We start from the raw sequence: 18433 nt of genomic DNA, 5'->3' as shown, positions 1-18433 counted from the left end.
CATGAATGTGCAAGTTGCTACTGTAGGTCTAGCTTAAAGAGTGGGGATTATGTTTTTACAAGGGTGGTTTGAAAAGTTCACAGAACAGAATAGAAAAAAGTACTTACATCACTTAAACTTTTTTTTTTTCAGTGTCATCTCCTTGTAGATTAATGCACTTGGTCCAACAATGTTCCAGGGCCTTGATCCCATCTCAAAAATGAGTTTGCTCCAGGCCAGGAAAATAGTTGTCAACTCCGGCTATCAATTCTTTGTTTGAAGTGAATCTTCATCCACGAAGAAAATTTTCAGATTTTGAAAGAGATGGAAGTCTAACAGAGCCATATCAGGTGAATAAAGTGGGTGTGGCAACAATTAATACCTTTGTCCATGTCATTTTGCCATGGTAATGGCACATGTTTGCAGGTGCACATTGTCTTGATGGAAGATGACTTTCTTCCTTGCTAAACCTGGCCTTTTTTTCATGTATCTTTTGTTGCAATTTGTCCAGGAGGTTAGCATAGTATTCTCCAGTAATTGTTTGCCCAGTGGGGAGATAGTCTACGAACAGAATTCCCTTCGAATCCCAGAACACTGATACCATGACCTTTCTCACCAAAGTAACTGTCTTTGCTTTCTTTTGTGGTGGAGAATCAGCATGTTTCCACTGCTTTGACTGTTGTTTCGTCTCTGGGGTATAGTACCGCACCCATGTTTCATCTGTGGTCACAAACCAGTGCAAAAAATCTTGTTCGTTTCACCTAAAATGGCCCAACTATTGTTCCGATATGTCAATTCTCATGCATTTTTGATCCAGTGTCAAGAGTCACGGCACCAATCTTGCACTTTCAGTCGTCAATCCTCCGTGACCATTTTATGCACTTTCGCAATGATTTCTGGAGTTTTGACACCTCTTGGCTGACCACTGCGCAGATCATTAGCTAAGCTCTCCCAACCAAACTGAAATTCATTTGTCCACTTGGCAAAAGTTGAATATGAAGGAGCAGAGACCTCCAGTGTATTCTGGAAATCGGCATGAATGTCTTTTGCTTTCATACCTTTCTTTACGAAGTACTTAATCACTGATCGAATCTCAATTTTTTCCATCTTAGCAAATCACTATGCAGAAACAACAACAGAGCCACATCACTGTCACAGCCCTCTTCCAAGAGCACTGATGTGGCATGTGTTTACAGGAAACAGTCCAATGAATATCACATGAACAACTCATTGCACTAGTGCTGACCTCTCATTGTGATTCTGAGAACTTTTCAAACCACCCTCGTATATCAGGGGTAGCACACATCTTAACATTTTGAATTGTCACCCATTGAAATAATGAAGCAAGTAGCCTATAAGAAGCTAATTGTTCTGTGTGTTTACTGCTTACCTAGTGGTAATGTGGACACTTTCTTCGACAAATTAACTGAAGTCCTGAAAAGGTTCTCAGCCCCCAAAACTGGTGTAATAATATATGGAGACATGAATATCAACACAGGTGCTGAGGGTGAAATTAGTAATAACTTCCTAAATATTTTGAACATTATTGGTTTGACACAAATGGTAAACACAGCTATGAGGATTTCAGGAAGTTCAACTTCAACTTTAGACCATGTTAATATTTATAAGAGATCTCAAGTGGCATTTTGGATCGTTTCTGTTAGATAATGAAGCTAAATACAGGCTCAGTGAAACCTACAAAAATGCATGTGTACAAAAGGATTTTGTTAGATCATAAGATACTGTACATACATTTTGTAGGACATTTTCAAATCAAACCTGGGATGAAGTTCATATGGAAAGCAATATAGATGCCATGTTCTCTAAATTTTGCAAATTGTTTAAATTGATTTTTGATGATTTCTAAAAGTAGCCATTTCTACATCAGTAGCTAAGGAAAATAGGTGAATAACTGCAGGTATTAGAAGGTCTTCACAGAGACTTAAATTTCTCAGCTCTTTGCAAAAGAACTGCACTGATACACAGTTCCTTGGGTACTATCACATGTATTAAAAATATACAGGAGAGTACTGCTTGTGGGGAAAAAATCATTAAATGACAAATTAATGGACAATGCAGAAATAAGAAGTCAGCAGGTATAGATGAGGTACCTCTCTCTGTTCTGAAGACATGAATAGATAGCATACAAGCTGTATTAACAAAATTAATAAGTGAATCCTATACTTGAGGTGTTTCCCAGAGTACATCAAGTATGTATGAGTGGCGCCCTTACTAAAGAAAGGTAATGCTGAAAGCACTGAAAACTAAAGCAATTTTCATGCCTGTATTCATTCTCAAAAATAACTGAAGGAATAAATTACCATTGAACATAAAGGAAACAAACAGTATGCAGTTCAGCATAAAGAGAGGAAGCAATTATATCACTTTAAGCATTGATTATAAATCTATAGATTGTGTGGGAAGCACAGTGTTTTTGGCGATGAGCATTGATTGTCAATTAACATGGCATCAACATACAAAGATACTGGCAAAAATAATGTCATCAGTACACTATGATGTTAGGGTGTCAGCATCAGTTCGCAACAACCAGTGTCTTGTGATGGCATACTATGCCTACATACACTCAGTTCTTAGCTATAGGATTCTTTTCTGTGGATCAAAGACACAAGACATAGACAAAGTTTTTAAACTGCAGAAAAGTGCCTTAAGAATAATAACAGGAAGTTAGTAGTCGGGCTCATTGTAAAGAGGTATTTAAAAAATGGATATCCTTACTGAAACTTCCTGGCAGATTAAAACTGTGTGCCGGACTGAGACTCGAACTCGGGACCTTTGCCTTTCGCGGGCAAGGGCTCTACCAACTGAGATACCCAAGCACGACTCATGCCCCGTCCTCACAGCTTTACTTCTGCCAGTACCTCGTCTCCTACCAAGTTCGAGTCTCGGTCCGGCACAGTTTTAATCTGCCAGGAAGTTTCATATCAGCATACACTCCACCGCAGAGTGAAAATTCTCATTCTGGAAACATCCCCAAGGATGTGGCTAAGCCATGTCTCTGCAATTTCCTTTCTTTGAGGATTGCTATTTCTGCTATGTTCGCAGGAGAACTTCTATAAAGTTTGGAAGGTAGGAGACAAGGTACTGGCAGAAGTAAAGCTGTGATGATGGGGTGTGAGTTGTGCTTGGGTAGTTCAGTTGGTAGATGCCTGTGAAAGGCAAAGGTCACGAGTTCGAGTCTCGGTCCGGCACACAGTTTCAATCTGCCAGGATGTTTCATATCAGTGCCCACTCCGCTGCAGAGTGAAAATCTCATTCTGGATATCCTTACTGCACCAAGTGTGTCTGTGGTGCATACCAGAGAAAATATTACTAAATACGGCACTAATAGTCCTATACACTATGATGGAACAAGAGCAAGTTTGGAATTACATTTACTCAAAACAGCATTTTATATCATGGGATGAAATTGTATAATAAATTGCCAAAGGAAGTGAAAAAGATTACCAAAACATATTTGTTTGATAAGGCAGCTGAAATGTTCTTCACAAGTAATCCATATCACACAATTAAAAATTACTTAGAGGACTCAGACTAGTGGGTAGTAGTGAAAGGGGATAACTACAGCAGCTTGTCATTCTTCAGTACATAATATGGTTTACTGCTTTCACAAGGATCATGTATGAAGATGTATAATGCATGACAGTAATATCCATTGACATAGTTTTTTGGGTGGACAGTAGCACATAGTTGAATATGGAGTCCGGAATTGAGGCAAGGTGCACAGCTGCATCATCTTAGTCTAGGAGTCATCAGTGGGTGTCTTGGTATGAATGGTAATGAAGAGCAGAACTATGTTTTACGTTGAAAGTGACTGTAAACTTGTGTGGGGAAAAAGGAACTAGTCCACTAGTCTCACTAATACTATATGGTAGTCATATGTCCTATAGATCTATTTCATGATGGCTGAACACTGTTTGTCTTTATGCTCAAAAGATGGTTAAGTTCATTACATTGTTCCCATCCACCACCATGTCATATTATTATGGCTGATTAAAAGTCATGACTGTACCAGATTGGACATTTCAATGTAAATTCTAGCATGGTGCAAAGCAAGGCACAAGTGGTCCTTATGATATTTTCATGCAAGACAGTTCCTACCCCTGCAGAATTGCTTACACTTCTGGGAATTGGATTTATGACATCACACAAATGAGATAGCATGCAAATTCCCACAGAGCTTGATTATTGGAGGTGTATTGCATAGACAATAACACCAGATTTGACTCCTCCATACATGAAAAATCACAAGACAGAAACAGTATTACATATCTTGAGAACTTGCAAACAATCTATTTAAGAAACCTGCAGGAAAATTCACTGCTGCTTCCTGATCTTCCAAAATGTGTAAGCTAATGACAGTGGGTGACACTACTTCAGGTGTAACATTCTATTTTTGGTCTACATGTGGCGAGAACGAATGACATTGGCATGTTCACTAGATGTTCATATGGTCTTATGACACCTGGCTACCTATGTTAACACTAAGTACAACATTGTACAGAATGCCGAGTTATACAGGGCTATTACAAATGATTGAAGCGATTTCATAAATTCACTGTAGCTCCATTCATTGACATATGGTCACGACACACTACAGATACGTAGAAAAACTCATAAAGTTTTGTTCGGCTGAAGCCGCACTTCAGGTTTCTGCCGCCAGAGGGCTCAAGAGCGCAGTGAGACAAAATGGCGACAGGAGCCGAGAAAGCGTATGTCGTGCTTGAAATGCACTCACATTAGTCAGTCATAACAGTGCAACGACACTTCAGGACGAAGTTCAACAAAGATCCACCAACTGCTAACTCCATTTGGCGATGGTATGCGCAGTTTAAAGCTTCTGGATGCCTCTGTAAGGGGAAATCGACGGGTCGGCCTGCAGTGAGCGAAGAATCTGTTGAACGCGTGCGGGCAAGTTTCACACGTAGCCCGCGGAAGTCGACGAATAAAGCAAGCAGGGAGCTAAACGTACCACAGCCGACGGTTTTGGAAAATCTTACGGAAAAGGCTAAAGCAGAAGCCTTACCATTTACAATTGCTACAAGCCCTGACACCCGATGACAAACAGCTCATGGAAGAGGATGCGTTCAGTGCGAAACTTGTTTTCAGTGATGAAGCAACATTTTTTCTTAATGGTGAAGTGAACAGACACAATGTGCAAATCTGGGCGGTAGAGAATCCTCACGCATTCGTGCAGCAAATTCGCAATTCACCAAAAGTTAACGTGTTTTGTGCAATCTCACGGTTTAAAGTTTACGGCCCCTTTTTCTTCTGCGAGAAAAACGTTACAGGACACGTGTATCTGGACATGCTGGAAAATTGACTCATGCAACAACTGGAGACCGACAGCACCGACTTCATCTTTCAACAGGATGGTGCTCCACCACACTTCCATCATGATGTTCGGCATTTCTTAAACAGGAGATTGGAAAACCGATGGATCGGTCGTGGTGGAGATCATGATCGGCAATTCATGTCATGGCCTCCACGCTCTTCCGACTTAACCCCATGTGATTTCTTTCTGCGGGGTTATGTGAATGATTCAGTGTTTAAACCTCCTCTACCAAGAAATGTGCCAGAACTGCGAGCTCGCATCAATGATGCTTTCGAATTCATTGATGCGGATATGCTGCGCCGAGTGTGGGAGGAACTTGATTATCAGCTTGATGTCTGCCGAATCACTAAAGCGGCACATATCGAACATTTATGAATGCCTAAAAAAACTTTTTGAGTTTTTGTATTTGTGTGCAAAGCATTGTGAAAATATCTCAAATAATAAAGTTATTGTAGAGCTGTGAAATCGCTTCAATCATTTGTAATAATCCTGTAAATGTTGTAGAGGATCCTTATTGAAGTATTTTCAGGTAGTGAAATAATGCTCAGAAATTACATTATATTTCTTTATTTTGAAAAAAATTACAGTTTATAGTAATAACTTAAGCTTGCAGTTACTGTTCAAAGTGATTACTACCAGTGCCCATAAAATTTTCTACAGTTTTTTCACTGTCCCTGTTGTCTATTGTACAATCAGACAGGCAGTTAGAACTCTACACATCAGTTACCCTTCAGTTTCTTCTGGAATTTCATACAGTGGCAACTCATGTAACCATACAGGAAACATCTGCAAGATTCAGAAATCATGCTGGCCATGACATGAGACCTCCCATTCTAACCCACTGACAAGGGTTTCTGTTGCTCCGATGCTCATAGTATTAATATCTGAGCATGCTGGTGCATCAGCATGATGAAACTGCATCCCCTCATGAATGGTGGGAGGTTGTCTTAAACAACTGTTGAAGTGCATCTTGTAAAAAAACTAGGTTATATATATGACTCAAATGGGGTAGCAGCAGATGTCCTATTATTGAACTTAGGTGACTCTAGTCAACAAGTTGACAGAAGGTTGTTCCAGGAGATCTGAGATAAGTGTGGCATATGGATTTTAATTGCTCCAAGCATAGATACTGCAACAGTTAAAGATATCAGCACATTGCTAGATGCCTTATCCTTGAGCAATACTAACTTTAGTAGGTTTTGCACTGTGTTAATCCACTAGATGATCAATTAACTGAAGAAACCTGTGTTTGAAAATCATTTCCTCACATTGCTTGCACATGTTTATGAGGGGGTGTAACTGCTGTTACACCACTGCTCCTTTTCTACAAAGTATTCTCTAATATGTTTATTTCATGGGTAAGCTAACAGGTGCTTACCGATTAATCTTTTCCCATTTGATCCAACACCATACTCTTAAATTCTACTATGTGAACAATTATTATTTGAGAACTTTGACAACTTCTCTGTTCATAATAAATGCTACTCATTTCTTCCAGATAGAATGAGCCTACTGTGAAATTTTTCTCCGTGCGTGTGTTTTTCTTTCTAGACTCTGTGTCTTGCTACACCTTACATTATATGTATGTCTGCAAATCCCTGTAATAAAAAAGTTCCATCTTAAAATACCAGCCATGAACAGATGATAGTGTGTTATTTTTCAAGATAATGCCAGAAACTACAATGCAGTAGACAGTTGTTATAAATCTTAAGCAGTTTACAAACATGTAACTCAAATGCATTGGTCATTAAAGACTTTGTACCACCGAAACACCAATTTCAGGTCATTGTTTCCTTACTCAAAATACTCATTTTAGGATCCTGTACCATCTGTATAAGGTGTTGTGACATCCTGTGATTGTTGTTTAGCCATTTCAAAGATAATGTAGATCATCTTGTTTGCAATAATGTAAATAAGAGGTTTGGAGTTTGAATGGTATTGAGTTAAAGTGTTAAGTGTCATTAAAGCCATGTGCAGGGTGCATATTGTTGTTCAAAGAGAGAGTGTCCATAATAATGAGCTAAAAACTGGGTGATAATGTGGGAACAAATGAGGTGTTTAGGCTGCTACTTGTGTAAAATAATTCTGTGGGACTGCTGAAATACTGCTTTCATGGTGTTTCAAATTATGTCAAATGAGTAAATAATAGCAGCTGATTGCTGCATTATTGTTAGTACCAAATTACCTGTATTTACAAACATTGTAGTCTCATGACTCAATTTTTGATAAAATAGTCTTAACCTGAGCTATTACATTATCTCTTCGTATTCACTTATTGCTGCTTGAAGGACTGTAAAGAGATGATTACTACCAAAGATATAGTCATGCTCAAGCATTACTGACTGTTGCGTTTTGTATAGGTGGCTGTAGTATTTGTTTGCCATGCCGTGTACTTGCAGTAGAATGCTCAAGTTGCAGATGCACTTCAGGCAACCATTCTGCCATTTTAATTTGTCCATTACATGTTTCTGTAAGATGCCTGTGTTTCAGATGATGATGAATGCCTGTTAGGAACAGACACTTGCCGTAACCTGGGTCCAATGTGGCAGTGCCGCAATACCCTTGGCTCATTTCGCTGTGAGAAAAAACGCTGTGGAGACAAAGAAATACTACTAAAAACTGGTGAATGCAGAAGTGTGGTCTGTAATCCAGGATATGAAATTGGACCTCAAGGCAGATGTGTTGGTAAGATGTTCATACAGTTGACCCAACAAACAGATGTCACATATTGTTCAAATATGCTGTATCATCTTCAGATTAAATTTATCAGAATCAATAAATTGTAACTTAATAACAACACTCACAAGCAGAAGCATTACCCAATCTTCGTGCATTAATTCAGTGTTAACCTCTTGACTACTGAAGATGAGCTTGCCACTTGCCACATTGATCACTGCATCATCATAAGTAATTAGGCACAGCAATCACAATGCTACCTGATGTTGAGTTACTTGCATGGCTTGGCTTGCTGTGTGCTCAGTATTTCATGGAACACATAGTGGCAATTCCATGTGTTGCTCTGTGTTTAGTCAGCTCTGATACAACATAAATACAGTAAATGTATAAGTTATTTAGACTAACAGTAAATGTATAAGTTATTTAGACTATTGCAGTTTCAGAGTTTGAAGCTTTTCTCCTGATGAATTGCTACACCTTTCTCTCTCTCTCTCTCTCTCTCTCTCTCTCTCTCTCTCTCTCTCTCTCCCTCTCTCTCTACAAATTTTACACCCCACACTTATATCCATTACCAAACTGATGATTTCTTCATACCATAGGATGTGTCCTATCAAGAAACAAAAGAAAGAAACTGTTTAAGGATTAACTGGGACAGGTATGTGAATTCTCTTGCCCCTTGTGTTTCATTCTTCTGTGTACAAGAAGAAGCCTTTCATTCGGCCTGCAAATGTAAACATAGTGTCATTTTGTACAAGTAGCTTCATAAAGAACTGAACCTGACTACTACTGAACAGACATCTATCACTAACATGGTTTATGTAGTGACAATGTGCTTGGTCCACAAAGTTGCCCCATCACAGTTCACTGAGGTTCAACTATGGAGTTCTTGCCAGAGTTGCCTTAACACATTAACTACTGCAGTAGCCACCAGAAAGATTGCGGGAGGCGCACATCAGCACGGCGCGTCATGGACAGTAGTTGCCGCAAAACTTGATACAGTGAGGGAGATATACAAGACAAGAAAAGAGCACGACATACCTCTGCATCGGCAACATGAAACGCCTGGAAATGCTGCCGAAGGTGATGTTTGTACGCGTCCCAATCCTCCGCCGTCTTGTCATACAGGGGAAAGGGAGGAGGGAACAGCGCTGGAGCAGACGGCGTAGAGAGCAACGCCGGAAGCACTTGTTTGATGGTGGCCATGAGCTCTGTCTGCTGCTCTACCAAAACCCGCACTAAATCCTCCATGCCGCGGATAAGCTGCAAAACCGGAACAACGATGCAACACACGAAAGAACAATCCCATCCTCATCGCCAATTGTGTAATAACATGGTTCACGTTTTCCGTCACACTTCAGAGTAGACTGGGAACTGTCTCATACGCATGCCCGATGTGAACTGACTGGGCTCGGCCCATGCTGCCTGAGTTGTTGTTGTTGTTCCCCTGGCAGAGGTCGCAGCTGAATTCTCGCATGCCCTCTGGTGGACGGGACTCTATTTGTGGTAACTACCATCCGTGATGCGCCATGTTGATGTGTGCCTCCCGCGATCTTTCTGGTGGCTACTGCAACTACCACTGGTGGACACAGCAGAGTCTAAGCCACACAACCAGACCAGGTCAGTTCATGTTAGAAAAAAATTTGGAAATCATTTACTTCAAGTTATTTTCTTCATCCTTATTTCTGTATGTCCCTTATACGATGAAGCTGTGAAAAAAACATCTAGGATGTGAGCAGATATGACGTCTCACTGTAACTTGTTGCACCATGAGAATACCAGCTGCAGCAGGTTACTTATCTTTCAATAAGAATTATGAACAAAAATGAATTGTAAACAACAGGTAAACTATAAACAAAAACACAGGAAATGATCATGTATACATGTACAATTTATTGAGTAGGTGAATAGAACTGAGGTACACAGCAATCAGTGTGTCTGTGAATAATAACATGGGCAGAGGTGTCTGACTGTGACTACCTGCTTCACTCATTTCAAAGCTTCAGGTCATTCATAAGTTTCAGAAATCTTCACATAACACTCTTGGCATCTCTTTCACACGTTCGCATGATCTGCATTTATTTTACTAACTCTTTTACTGCTCTAGACATGTTTGTTGGTGCTGCTGCTCCTATCTCCGTGTGTTCGATATATGTTTAAATGTGCCACTAATCCTTCTGCCAGATGTTTTATACATGTTTACATGTGTCATCCTGCGCACCTCTGTGTGCTACAGATGCTATAAATATGCTGTTGCTCAGGTATTTAGGTGCTCTGTATGTATTAAAATGCTGAATTGTGTTTCTGTCCTGAGCACTTAGTAGCTCTTTGACATCTGGTGGGCACAGTTGAGAGTGTGTGTTTGTTGTTGTGATCCTGTGCTGCCATTTTTATCTTAATTTCTGCAAAGAAAATGGCACATTTTCATCTTAATTTTCTGTGAAGAAAATGGTATGTTTTCATGGTTGTACAGAGGAATAAATCTTGGAGATTGCAACTAGAAGAGACAGTGAGAATGAACCCTCTGATTGCAATGCTAGTGATGACTCTTTCACAAAGTATCAAAGTAACAGTCCTGAGCTGTATATATCAGATGGTACAACACATCCGTCTGTTTCTAAAAGAGATGAGAATTGTTCAGAATTTGAAATGTTTGAAACTGAGGGCAAAATGTGTAGGAAAAGATGTTACATTAGAGACACATTTGATTCGACAAAAAGTTGATTTTGCCCATTTTGTGTGTGTCTGATCTTTGATTTTCAGGACTCACATTTTGATCAGAGCAAGATTCCAGCATTCCATTATTTTTCCTGATATTTGTAACAGAAGATATGATTAAATTTATAGTAGACAAAACCAACAGATTTTATTTACGCACCAAGGCAAATACACCAGAATCAGCAAATTCTCAGGCATCAATGTGAAAAGAAACTGGATTTGAGGAACTGTATTCCTTCATTGCTATTTGTTTGCTTATGGCTTCTATGAAAAAATGAAAATTAGTGATTACTGGTCTAGGGAAATACTCTTGACAATCAAGTTTTTAGTGAAATTATGTCCAGGCATTGTTTTCTATTAATTTTTAGAACGCTTCACATTAATGACACCCTCACCAATAATGAAGGAGACAGGTTGTTCAAAATCAGAAACATCATAGATAAATAATATGGAAAATGTGGTTCTGCCTTGAGCAAACACCATTATTCTGTTTTAATGCCCAAACAAGTACTGGAGAATTTTCTCCAAATTAAGTGGGTTCATTTATTCTCTCTCAAATGACACAGAAATAATTTTTTTGCATCATAATAGTGTGTTAAAGATATGCTAATCATATCATTAATAATTTCCAGAAACTAGTACTTCAACATATTTAAACAATAAAACAGTGAATCTTTGCTGAGGACAGAGAATAAATCTTTGAGATTCTACCTAGAACAGACAATGATGTAAGATTAGGAGAAGGAAAGAGTGATAATTTCATTTTAGGACAAAAATTTGGCAAATTACATAACATAACATGAAAAACCTTGATTAACTGCAGATTACAAAGTGGGGCAAAATAACTGCTGTACTGAAAATGTCAGATAGCCACATTGACATAAGTATGTAACACTAAGGAATATGTCTTTCTTGTTAATATTTACTACTAATAATTTTATTAATATAAATACCATAATCTAGGAAATTGTTATTTATTATGATGCTAAAATTCTTTGTGTGTTATTTAATAGAGAGTAAATGAACCCACTGAAGGTAGGGTAACTTCTCTGAAACATGTTTTAGTATTAAAACAATAAGAATTGCATTTGCTCATGACAGAACCACATTTTCTTCATTATGTATTAGGAATCAAATGCAGATAACAAGAAAGAGCTTCAACCACAGCATGATTATCATTGATAAAGTATGTATCATATTCCAAAGCACACTTAATCCATATCACAAACTCTGCATTGATGAAATGCCTATTGTTGTTCAAAGAGCACTTATCTTTCAAACAGTATATTCTACCCAAACAAAGTAGGTGTGGAATAAAAATATTTGTATTCTATGATTCTCAGACTGATTACATTCTGGATTTTATTGTATATACAGGTGCTATGATGGAAGCTGGTTTCCAGAATTTTGGGAAATGTGGCAATATAGTGGTAACACTCATTAATTAACATTCAGAATGGGGGCACAGTCTTTACGTTGACAACTGGTATTCAACCCAAGACATGTTTCAACAGGTAGGAGATGAGATACTGGCAGATGTAAAGCTGTGAAGACAGGTTGTGAGTCATTCTTGGATAGCTCAGTGAGTAAAGAACTTGCCCACAAAAGACAAAGTTCCCAAGTTCGAGTCTCAGTTTGGCACAGCTTTGATCTGCCAGAAAGTTTCGTATCAGCACACACTCTGCTGCAGATTGAGAAATTCTTTCTGGAAACATTCCCCAAGTTGTGACTGAACTGTGTCTCTGCAATATCCCTTTTTCTGGGAGTGCTAATTCTCAAACTTTTGCAGGAGAACTTCTGTGAAGTTTGGAAGGTAGTTGATGAGATAGTGGTCTAAGTAAAGCTGTGAGGACAGGTTGTGACTCATTTGTCGGTAGCTCGGTTGGTAAAACACTTGGTTGTGAAAGGCAAAGGTCCCAAGTTTGAGTCTCAGTCTGGCACACAGTTTTAATCTGCCAGGAAGATGCATATCAGCACACACTCCACTGTAGAGTGAAAAATTCCTTTTGCAGTTCAAGACACGTTTTTTTGGATTCTAGCCATGGATCATCTGAATTTGGCTTTGGTATTGCAGCTGATGATCAATGACAGAACACATGTTTATTTGCGTGAGGGCTCCACTTATTGTTAGATGAACAGATTATAGCTGTCTATAAGCACAACTAACAATTCCCATCATGTTATTAAACAGCCACAGAACATTTATTCTTGAATGCTTTATTTGTTTACACAGCAAACTACCAACCAAAATTTGTTACCAGCAAAATTACTGGCTGGAGGGGCAAGTAAATTACATATCCCCTCCACATTTAGCACTCACTTCCTCCACCATGGCACATTACTTGGGTCCTTAGTTGGCATATATTGGCAAAAGTTTGAAGCCACTGGTCAAACAGCATAATTATTTGTTTCAGGACCTGATTGCTGACTATTGAGATTTTACATTACTGCAACAAAGAGGTAGCAAGACCAAGGGCCAGCTTTAGAACAATTTTCTGCACAAGTAAAATGTCATTTGGCACTTGCCCCTCCCCTCCTTAAGACATTAGTTGTCTTTCCTAGAGCTTTCACTCATTTCATAAATGTACTAATTCCCTTCTGTAGCTGAATGGCAACACTGATGCTCTCCATGTAGTGTACCTGGGTTTGATTAGTAGTGACAGAAACATTTCAAACTGACACACCTATCACTGAAATGGTATTAGACAAAAACATATCCACCAAGCTGTGAGCCACATGAGATTTATTACTTATTTATCTGTAAATATTATAATAACATTTTGTTATTACATACAAGGTGGATCACAATTACAGCAAAAACTAACACTTCTGAACGTACAAACAAGCCATTTACAAGACAACTGTGGATGTACAGTTATGAGCCACCACTGACTTCTGTATGAAATATCATCCTAGTTAATACAAATGAATTTGAAAAGTAAACCTTCAGATTAAGTATCCACCTACATTGGTTCAAATTTCACATATGGTCAACTTTGCCTTGTGCAAGGTCAAGGAATGTGGAACATGTACAACAGGACACAGGCACATTTTGCTGATGATGCGAGATGACATGTAATGCACCAATATGGTCTGAGATAGATAGGTAGAGCACAGCCTGTGTGTATCGTGGTCTCTAAGACCACATGAGATCAGTGCTATGGATTTTTCTGCCTTGGATCATCTCAAAAATCAAGTGTACAGCACTCTCACTGACACTGTTGAAAAGCAGTGAATTGTACAGTCATGTCAAAATTTGTGATATGATCCAGAAAGCTTTCAAAGAATTTGTAATTCACTGCAGTATTATAACCAAATGAGAAGACGACATGTGGAGCACCTTCTTTTGAAAGGCATGACCATACAGTAAATTGTGACATGTAACTCAATGGATAAGTATTTTATTTTTTGTTAAGGCAGCCCTTGGGTGAAATTTGAACCCATGTTAGATGAAGACTTCATTGAAATGTTAATTATTTAATACAGATTTGCACTAACTAGGCAGGATGTCATACTCAAGCCAGTGGCACCTTGTAAGGACACATTTACAATTATCTTGCAAATGGATCATTTGTGTACTCATGTTTACTAGAAAGTTCTAGCTTATGTTATTGTATTTCACCTGTATCAATTGTTGATACTAATTATGATATATTCCATTAAAAAATTTTGCGCTTCGGCACTTCTGACACCACCCTTAGCTTTGCATCACAAGTGGCCACATGTGTCACTTGGGCTTTGATATGTTGACTGCCACAAGGCCAAGAGTGGACACAGTAGAGATTAGCACTTGACACCATGTGTCTGCAGATGCCTGCAATCTCCACTCTGTTTAGTACAGTACATCTTTGGATGGTGCATATTTAATACAATCAGAGTCACATGTGGCTTATTAATGAAATACATACTGTGGATGAACATGGTAATGTGAAAGTGATCTTTGGTTGGAGACAACTTATCAGTTTTGCCTTGGTCACAGTTGTGGCTTCTTACAGTTCTATCTGCTGTAGATTTCTTGTGGTAATGTGCATTAATTTATCATTCTCACTTCAGCTGATGCTGGTTTACAGGAAATTGGGTACAATATCTTATTCAGTGCTCTCTAGGAGCAAACAAAGATTACCACAGTCTCATGGTCCAATATCAGGAAATACAAAAGACCACTGCCTGACAATTACGCAGGAAAATAATAACAGAAAAGAGCACAGTGTCCCATTATTTTATTTTTATCCCATTTATCCCATTATCACCTAACCACTAAATCACTGTATAAAAATTCCTATTTCATAAGTTATATCAGTGCTATTATCTGTTTTGTCGAGACTGCTGTCATTAGTATTGAAATAGGCTGCAGTTTCTTAGCAAAATTCATGTTTTAATTAATAATGCATAAATAGCATGTCTTCATCATAACAAATCAAGACCATCTTAAGTCATTACCTCAGTCAAAATAAACTTTATCAACAGCTGAAGCTCAATGGAAAGAGTAAGTGGAAGATGCAGAAATCTCACCTGGTGAGATATATTGTCAACATCAACATGTATGTTTTTCATTCAGCTTTGAAATAAATACATTCCCTGTTGCTAACATCTTCCACGTCATCTTTGCTATTGAATATGAACAACAGAATACACACAGTTTTTTTCATCCCTTTGACAATAATTAATATATAAGGACCTTTCAAAAAGAAACAAGCTGGAGGCTGTAAAATGAAAAGTACTGAAAGGACTGCAAGTAAGTTGTCTACAACAGAAGGTGTGGTTCCTATTATAGTACTGAGGCCCCAAAGTCACTGTTAGAGGGACATGGGCATACACCCACATGATGACAGAGTGAGCAAATGCACACTCTGATCATCCACTGGACTCAGTATCTACATCTACGTCTGTACTCTGCAAGCCACCTGGTAATGTGAGGTGTAGCATCCTCCCCAGTCCCCCCCCCCCTCCCACCTCCCCTCCCCACCTCAGCCACCACTGTCTGTTCCCCTGTCCCTGTTCCATTCGCAAATGGTGTGTGGGGAGAATGATCATGGGCAAACCTCTGTATTAGCTCAAATTCCTCAATTATTTTTATGTGGTCATATTGTGAGACCTGTGTGGGAGGAAGTAATATGTTGTCCAGTTCTTCTCAGAATGTTCTCTCTCAAAATTTCAGTAGTTAATCATTCCTCTCTTGTAGTGTTTGCCACTGGAGTTTGTTGAGCATTTCTGTAATGCTCTTGACTAAACAATCTTCTCTATTTCCTCCATTAATCCTACCTGGTAAGGGTCCCAGGGTGATGACCAGTTCTCGAGAATCTGTCAAACAAGTGTTTTGTAAGCCACTTCTTTCATGAATGAGTTACATATCCATAAGATTCTTCCTATGTATCTCAGTCTAGCATCTGTTTTTCCTAGTATTATTTTATGTGCTCATTTCACTTAAGGTCCCTCAGGTTGATTACTTCTAGATATTGTAGGGTAGATACTGTTACCAACAGTTTCTCATCAGTGGTGTAATTGTACAGTAATGAATTTCTTCTCCTTTGTATGCACAGTATGTTACATTTATTTACATTCAGGATAAATGCCAATCCCCACACCATTCATCAATCCTCTGCAGGTCCTTTTGCAAATCACTACAGTCTTTTGGCATTGTTACCTTCTTGTAGACAATGACATCATCTGCAAATAGCCTTATGGGGCTTCTAACATTTTCTACTAGATCACTTATCTGAAGACATTGAAATATCTCAAAAACTACACATTGGATCCAAACAATTTACAGTTAAAATTTGTTCATCGCAGCGGGGGACATCAGTGATACCAAAGTCGGTCCCCCACCCCACCCATGTGTGGGGGAGACAACTTTGAAATTTTAAAATGATAATCACCACTTTTATTGCAGATTCATATTCTGTTGAAACAGTACAGAAATTTTGTCTGAATCAAACAACGGAAACTTCAGGTTGGAATATCAACAAGATAGATTGCTACTTACTGTAAATATGCAAGCGTTCTGGTCTGAGTTACCAGAGATGATGGTAATGTGTGTGTGTGTGTGTGTGTGTGTGTGTGTGTGTGTGTGTGTGTGTGTAAGTGTAAGTGTATTTTAATTGTGTCTGTCTGAAACTTAATGTGTCATCTTTGCAATAAGTAGCAATTTATCTTTTCCTTACAGTATTAAAATTTTGTCTGAAACATTTTTTTCATTTCACAACAGGTGATGTAGTAATTGGAAAAATCAAAATGGGTAGAAAATTGTATATTTTGGAATGCTGTCCAGTGAGACTTACATTAACCCCTGCCTTCATGTTGTGAGGGTAGGACAGGCAATTATTTCATACCCATCAATTGAAAACCCAATTCTCAATGTTGTATTCCTATGACAAAATACAAAAGGACTGCTCAATGCACCATCTTAAAAGGCAGTGCATTGTGACCTGAAAAATGTTCACCGATTTCATTTAATACTAAGTCAAAAACTATGTTTAGCATTACCATGAACCATAATGTGGGTGTAGTAATTTTCTTTTCACTTTGGGGTGCTTCATTAATGTGAGTTCCCTTGCCTTTCACATATTGGAGTGTTTTTTCCAGTTAGAGTAAGTGTTCAAATGTTTGATCTTCAACTTCAATACACTTATTGACCCTTTCTTCAAATGACTGTACACGAGACAGGAGCCTACCTGCAGGAATTTCAGCACAAGTATTTATTATGCATTCTTCCATGTTTTCATGGTCTGTTGGCACTTGTTGATAAACCTTGTCTTTTAGATAACCCCTCAGAAAGAAATCCATTGAAGTCAAATCAGGCAACTTAGCAAGCCAATTAAAAGGAACCCCTCTGTCAGTCCACCGATCATTGTAAATACAGTCTAATACTGCCTGTGCTTGCATTGAGTAATGCGATGGGCAACTGTCATGCTGAAACCACATACTTTGTTGAACATCCAAGACAGCATCCTCAAGTAGTATTGGTATTTCCTGGTCCAAAAGATTTTGGCACTGTACTTGATTCCATTCAAAGTGCCTTCAATAAAATAGGGACCAATGAGTTTGTTCCCTATGATTCCACACCAAATGTTAACTAACCAAGGACACTGCTGTCAGCTTGTTGTAACTAGTGGGTATTTTCTACCCTCCGGTAATTTATGTTAAGCCAGTTAATGTTGCCATGATTTGTGAATGTAGACTCATCTGAAAATAGTACATTAGCAAAGGAATTGGAGTTAATTTGAATTTGTTGAAGCGCCCATTCCCAAAATGCTACTCAATTACGAAAATCATTCCCATGAAGTTCTTGATGCAGTGAAATATGATATGGATGGTACTCATAACAATGCAATATGTTAACAACACTACCTAGAAAAATTTCAGAATGTTATTTTAATTGCTGAGTACTTATCTATGGGTTTTGGTGAACAGCTGCTAGTACAGCTATGTCATTTACCTTCTCCTGTAACAGTTTTTCTCCATTTTCCTTTTTCGGTGTTTAAAGTGCCATAAGACATGAAGGCATTTACAACTTTGTAAATAAAAAAAGGATGAGAGTGAACATTATCTGGAAAGCACTCAGCATACAAGGCAACAGCATCAACAACAATTCTCCTACATTCACCATAAATGAGAATCCTTCCAGTTTTTTGTTCTACAGTTGCAACAGTCATTGTGCACTTGCAATTCTGTTCTAGGAATGAATTGTAGATGTGCAGGCAATAAAAACTA

The 18433-nt window shown here is 38.5% G+C and overlaps 1 protein-coding gene across 2 annotated transcripts in view; it reads left to right on the top strand.

The window, feature by feature from the left end:
• The window catches only part of LOC126183856 (fibrillin-1-like), a 640172-nt gene that overhangs the window by 535770 nt on the left and 85969 nt on the right, over positions 1-18433 (top strand). For both annotated transcript variants that reach the window (XM_049926146.1, XM_049926147.1), the window contains one exon: positions 7823-8017. In XM_049926146.1, the coding sequence (XP_049782103.1) occupies positions 7823-8017 (195 nt within the window). The remainder of the gene's footprint in view (positions 1-7822; positions 8018-18433) is intronic.

Source organism: Schistocerca cancellata, chromosome 4, assembly GCF_023864275.1.
Source record: "Schistocerca cancellata isolate TAMUIC-IGC-003103 chromosome 4, iqSchCanc2.1, whole genome shotgun sequence".
Lineage (NCBI taxonomy): Eukaryota > Metazoa > Arthropoda > Insecta > Orthoptera > Acrididae > Schistocerca > Schistocerca cancellata.
Note: the sequence above shows the minus strand (reverse complement) of the source record. Positions and strands in the feature narration are given on the sequence as shown.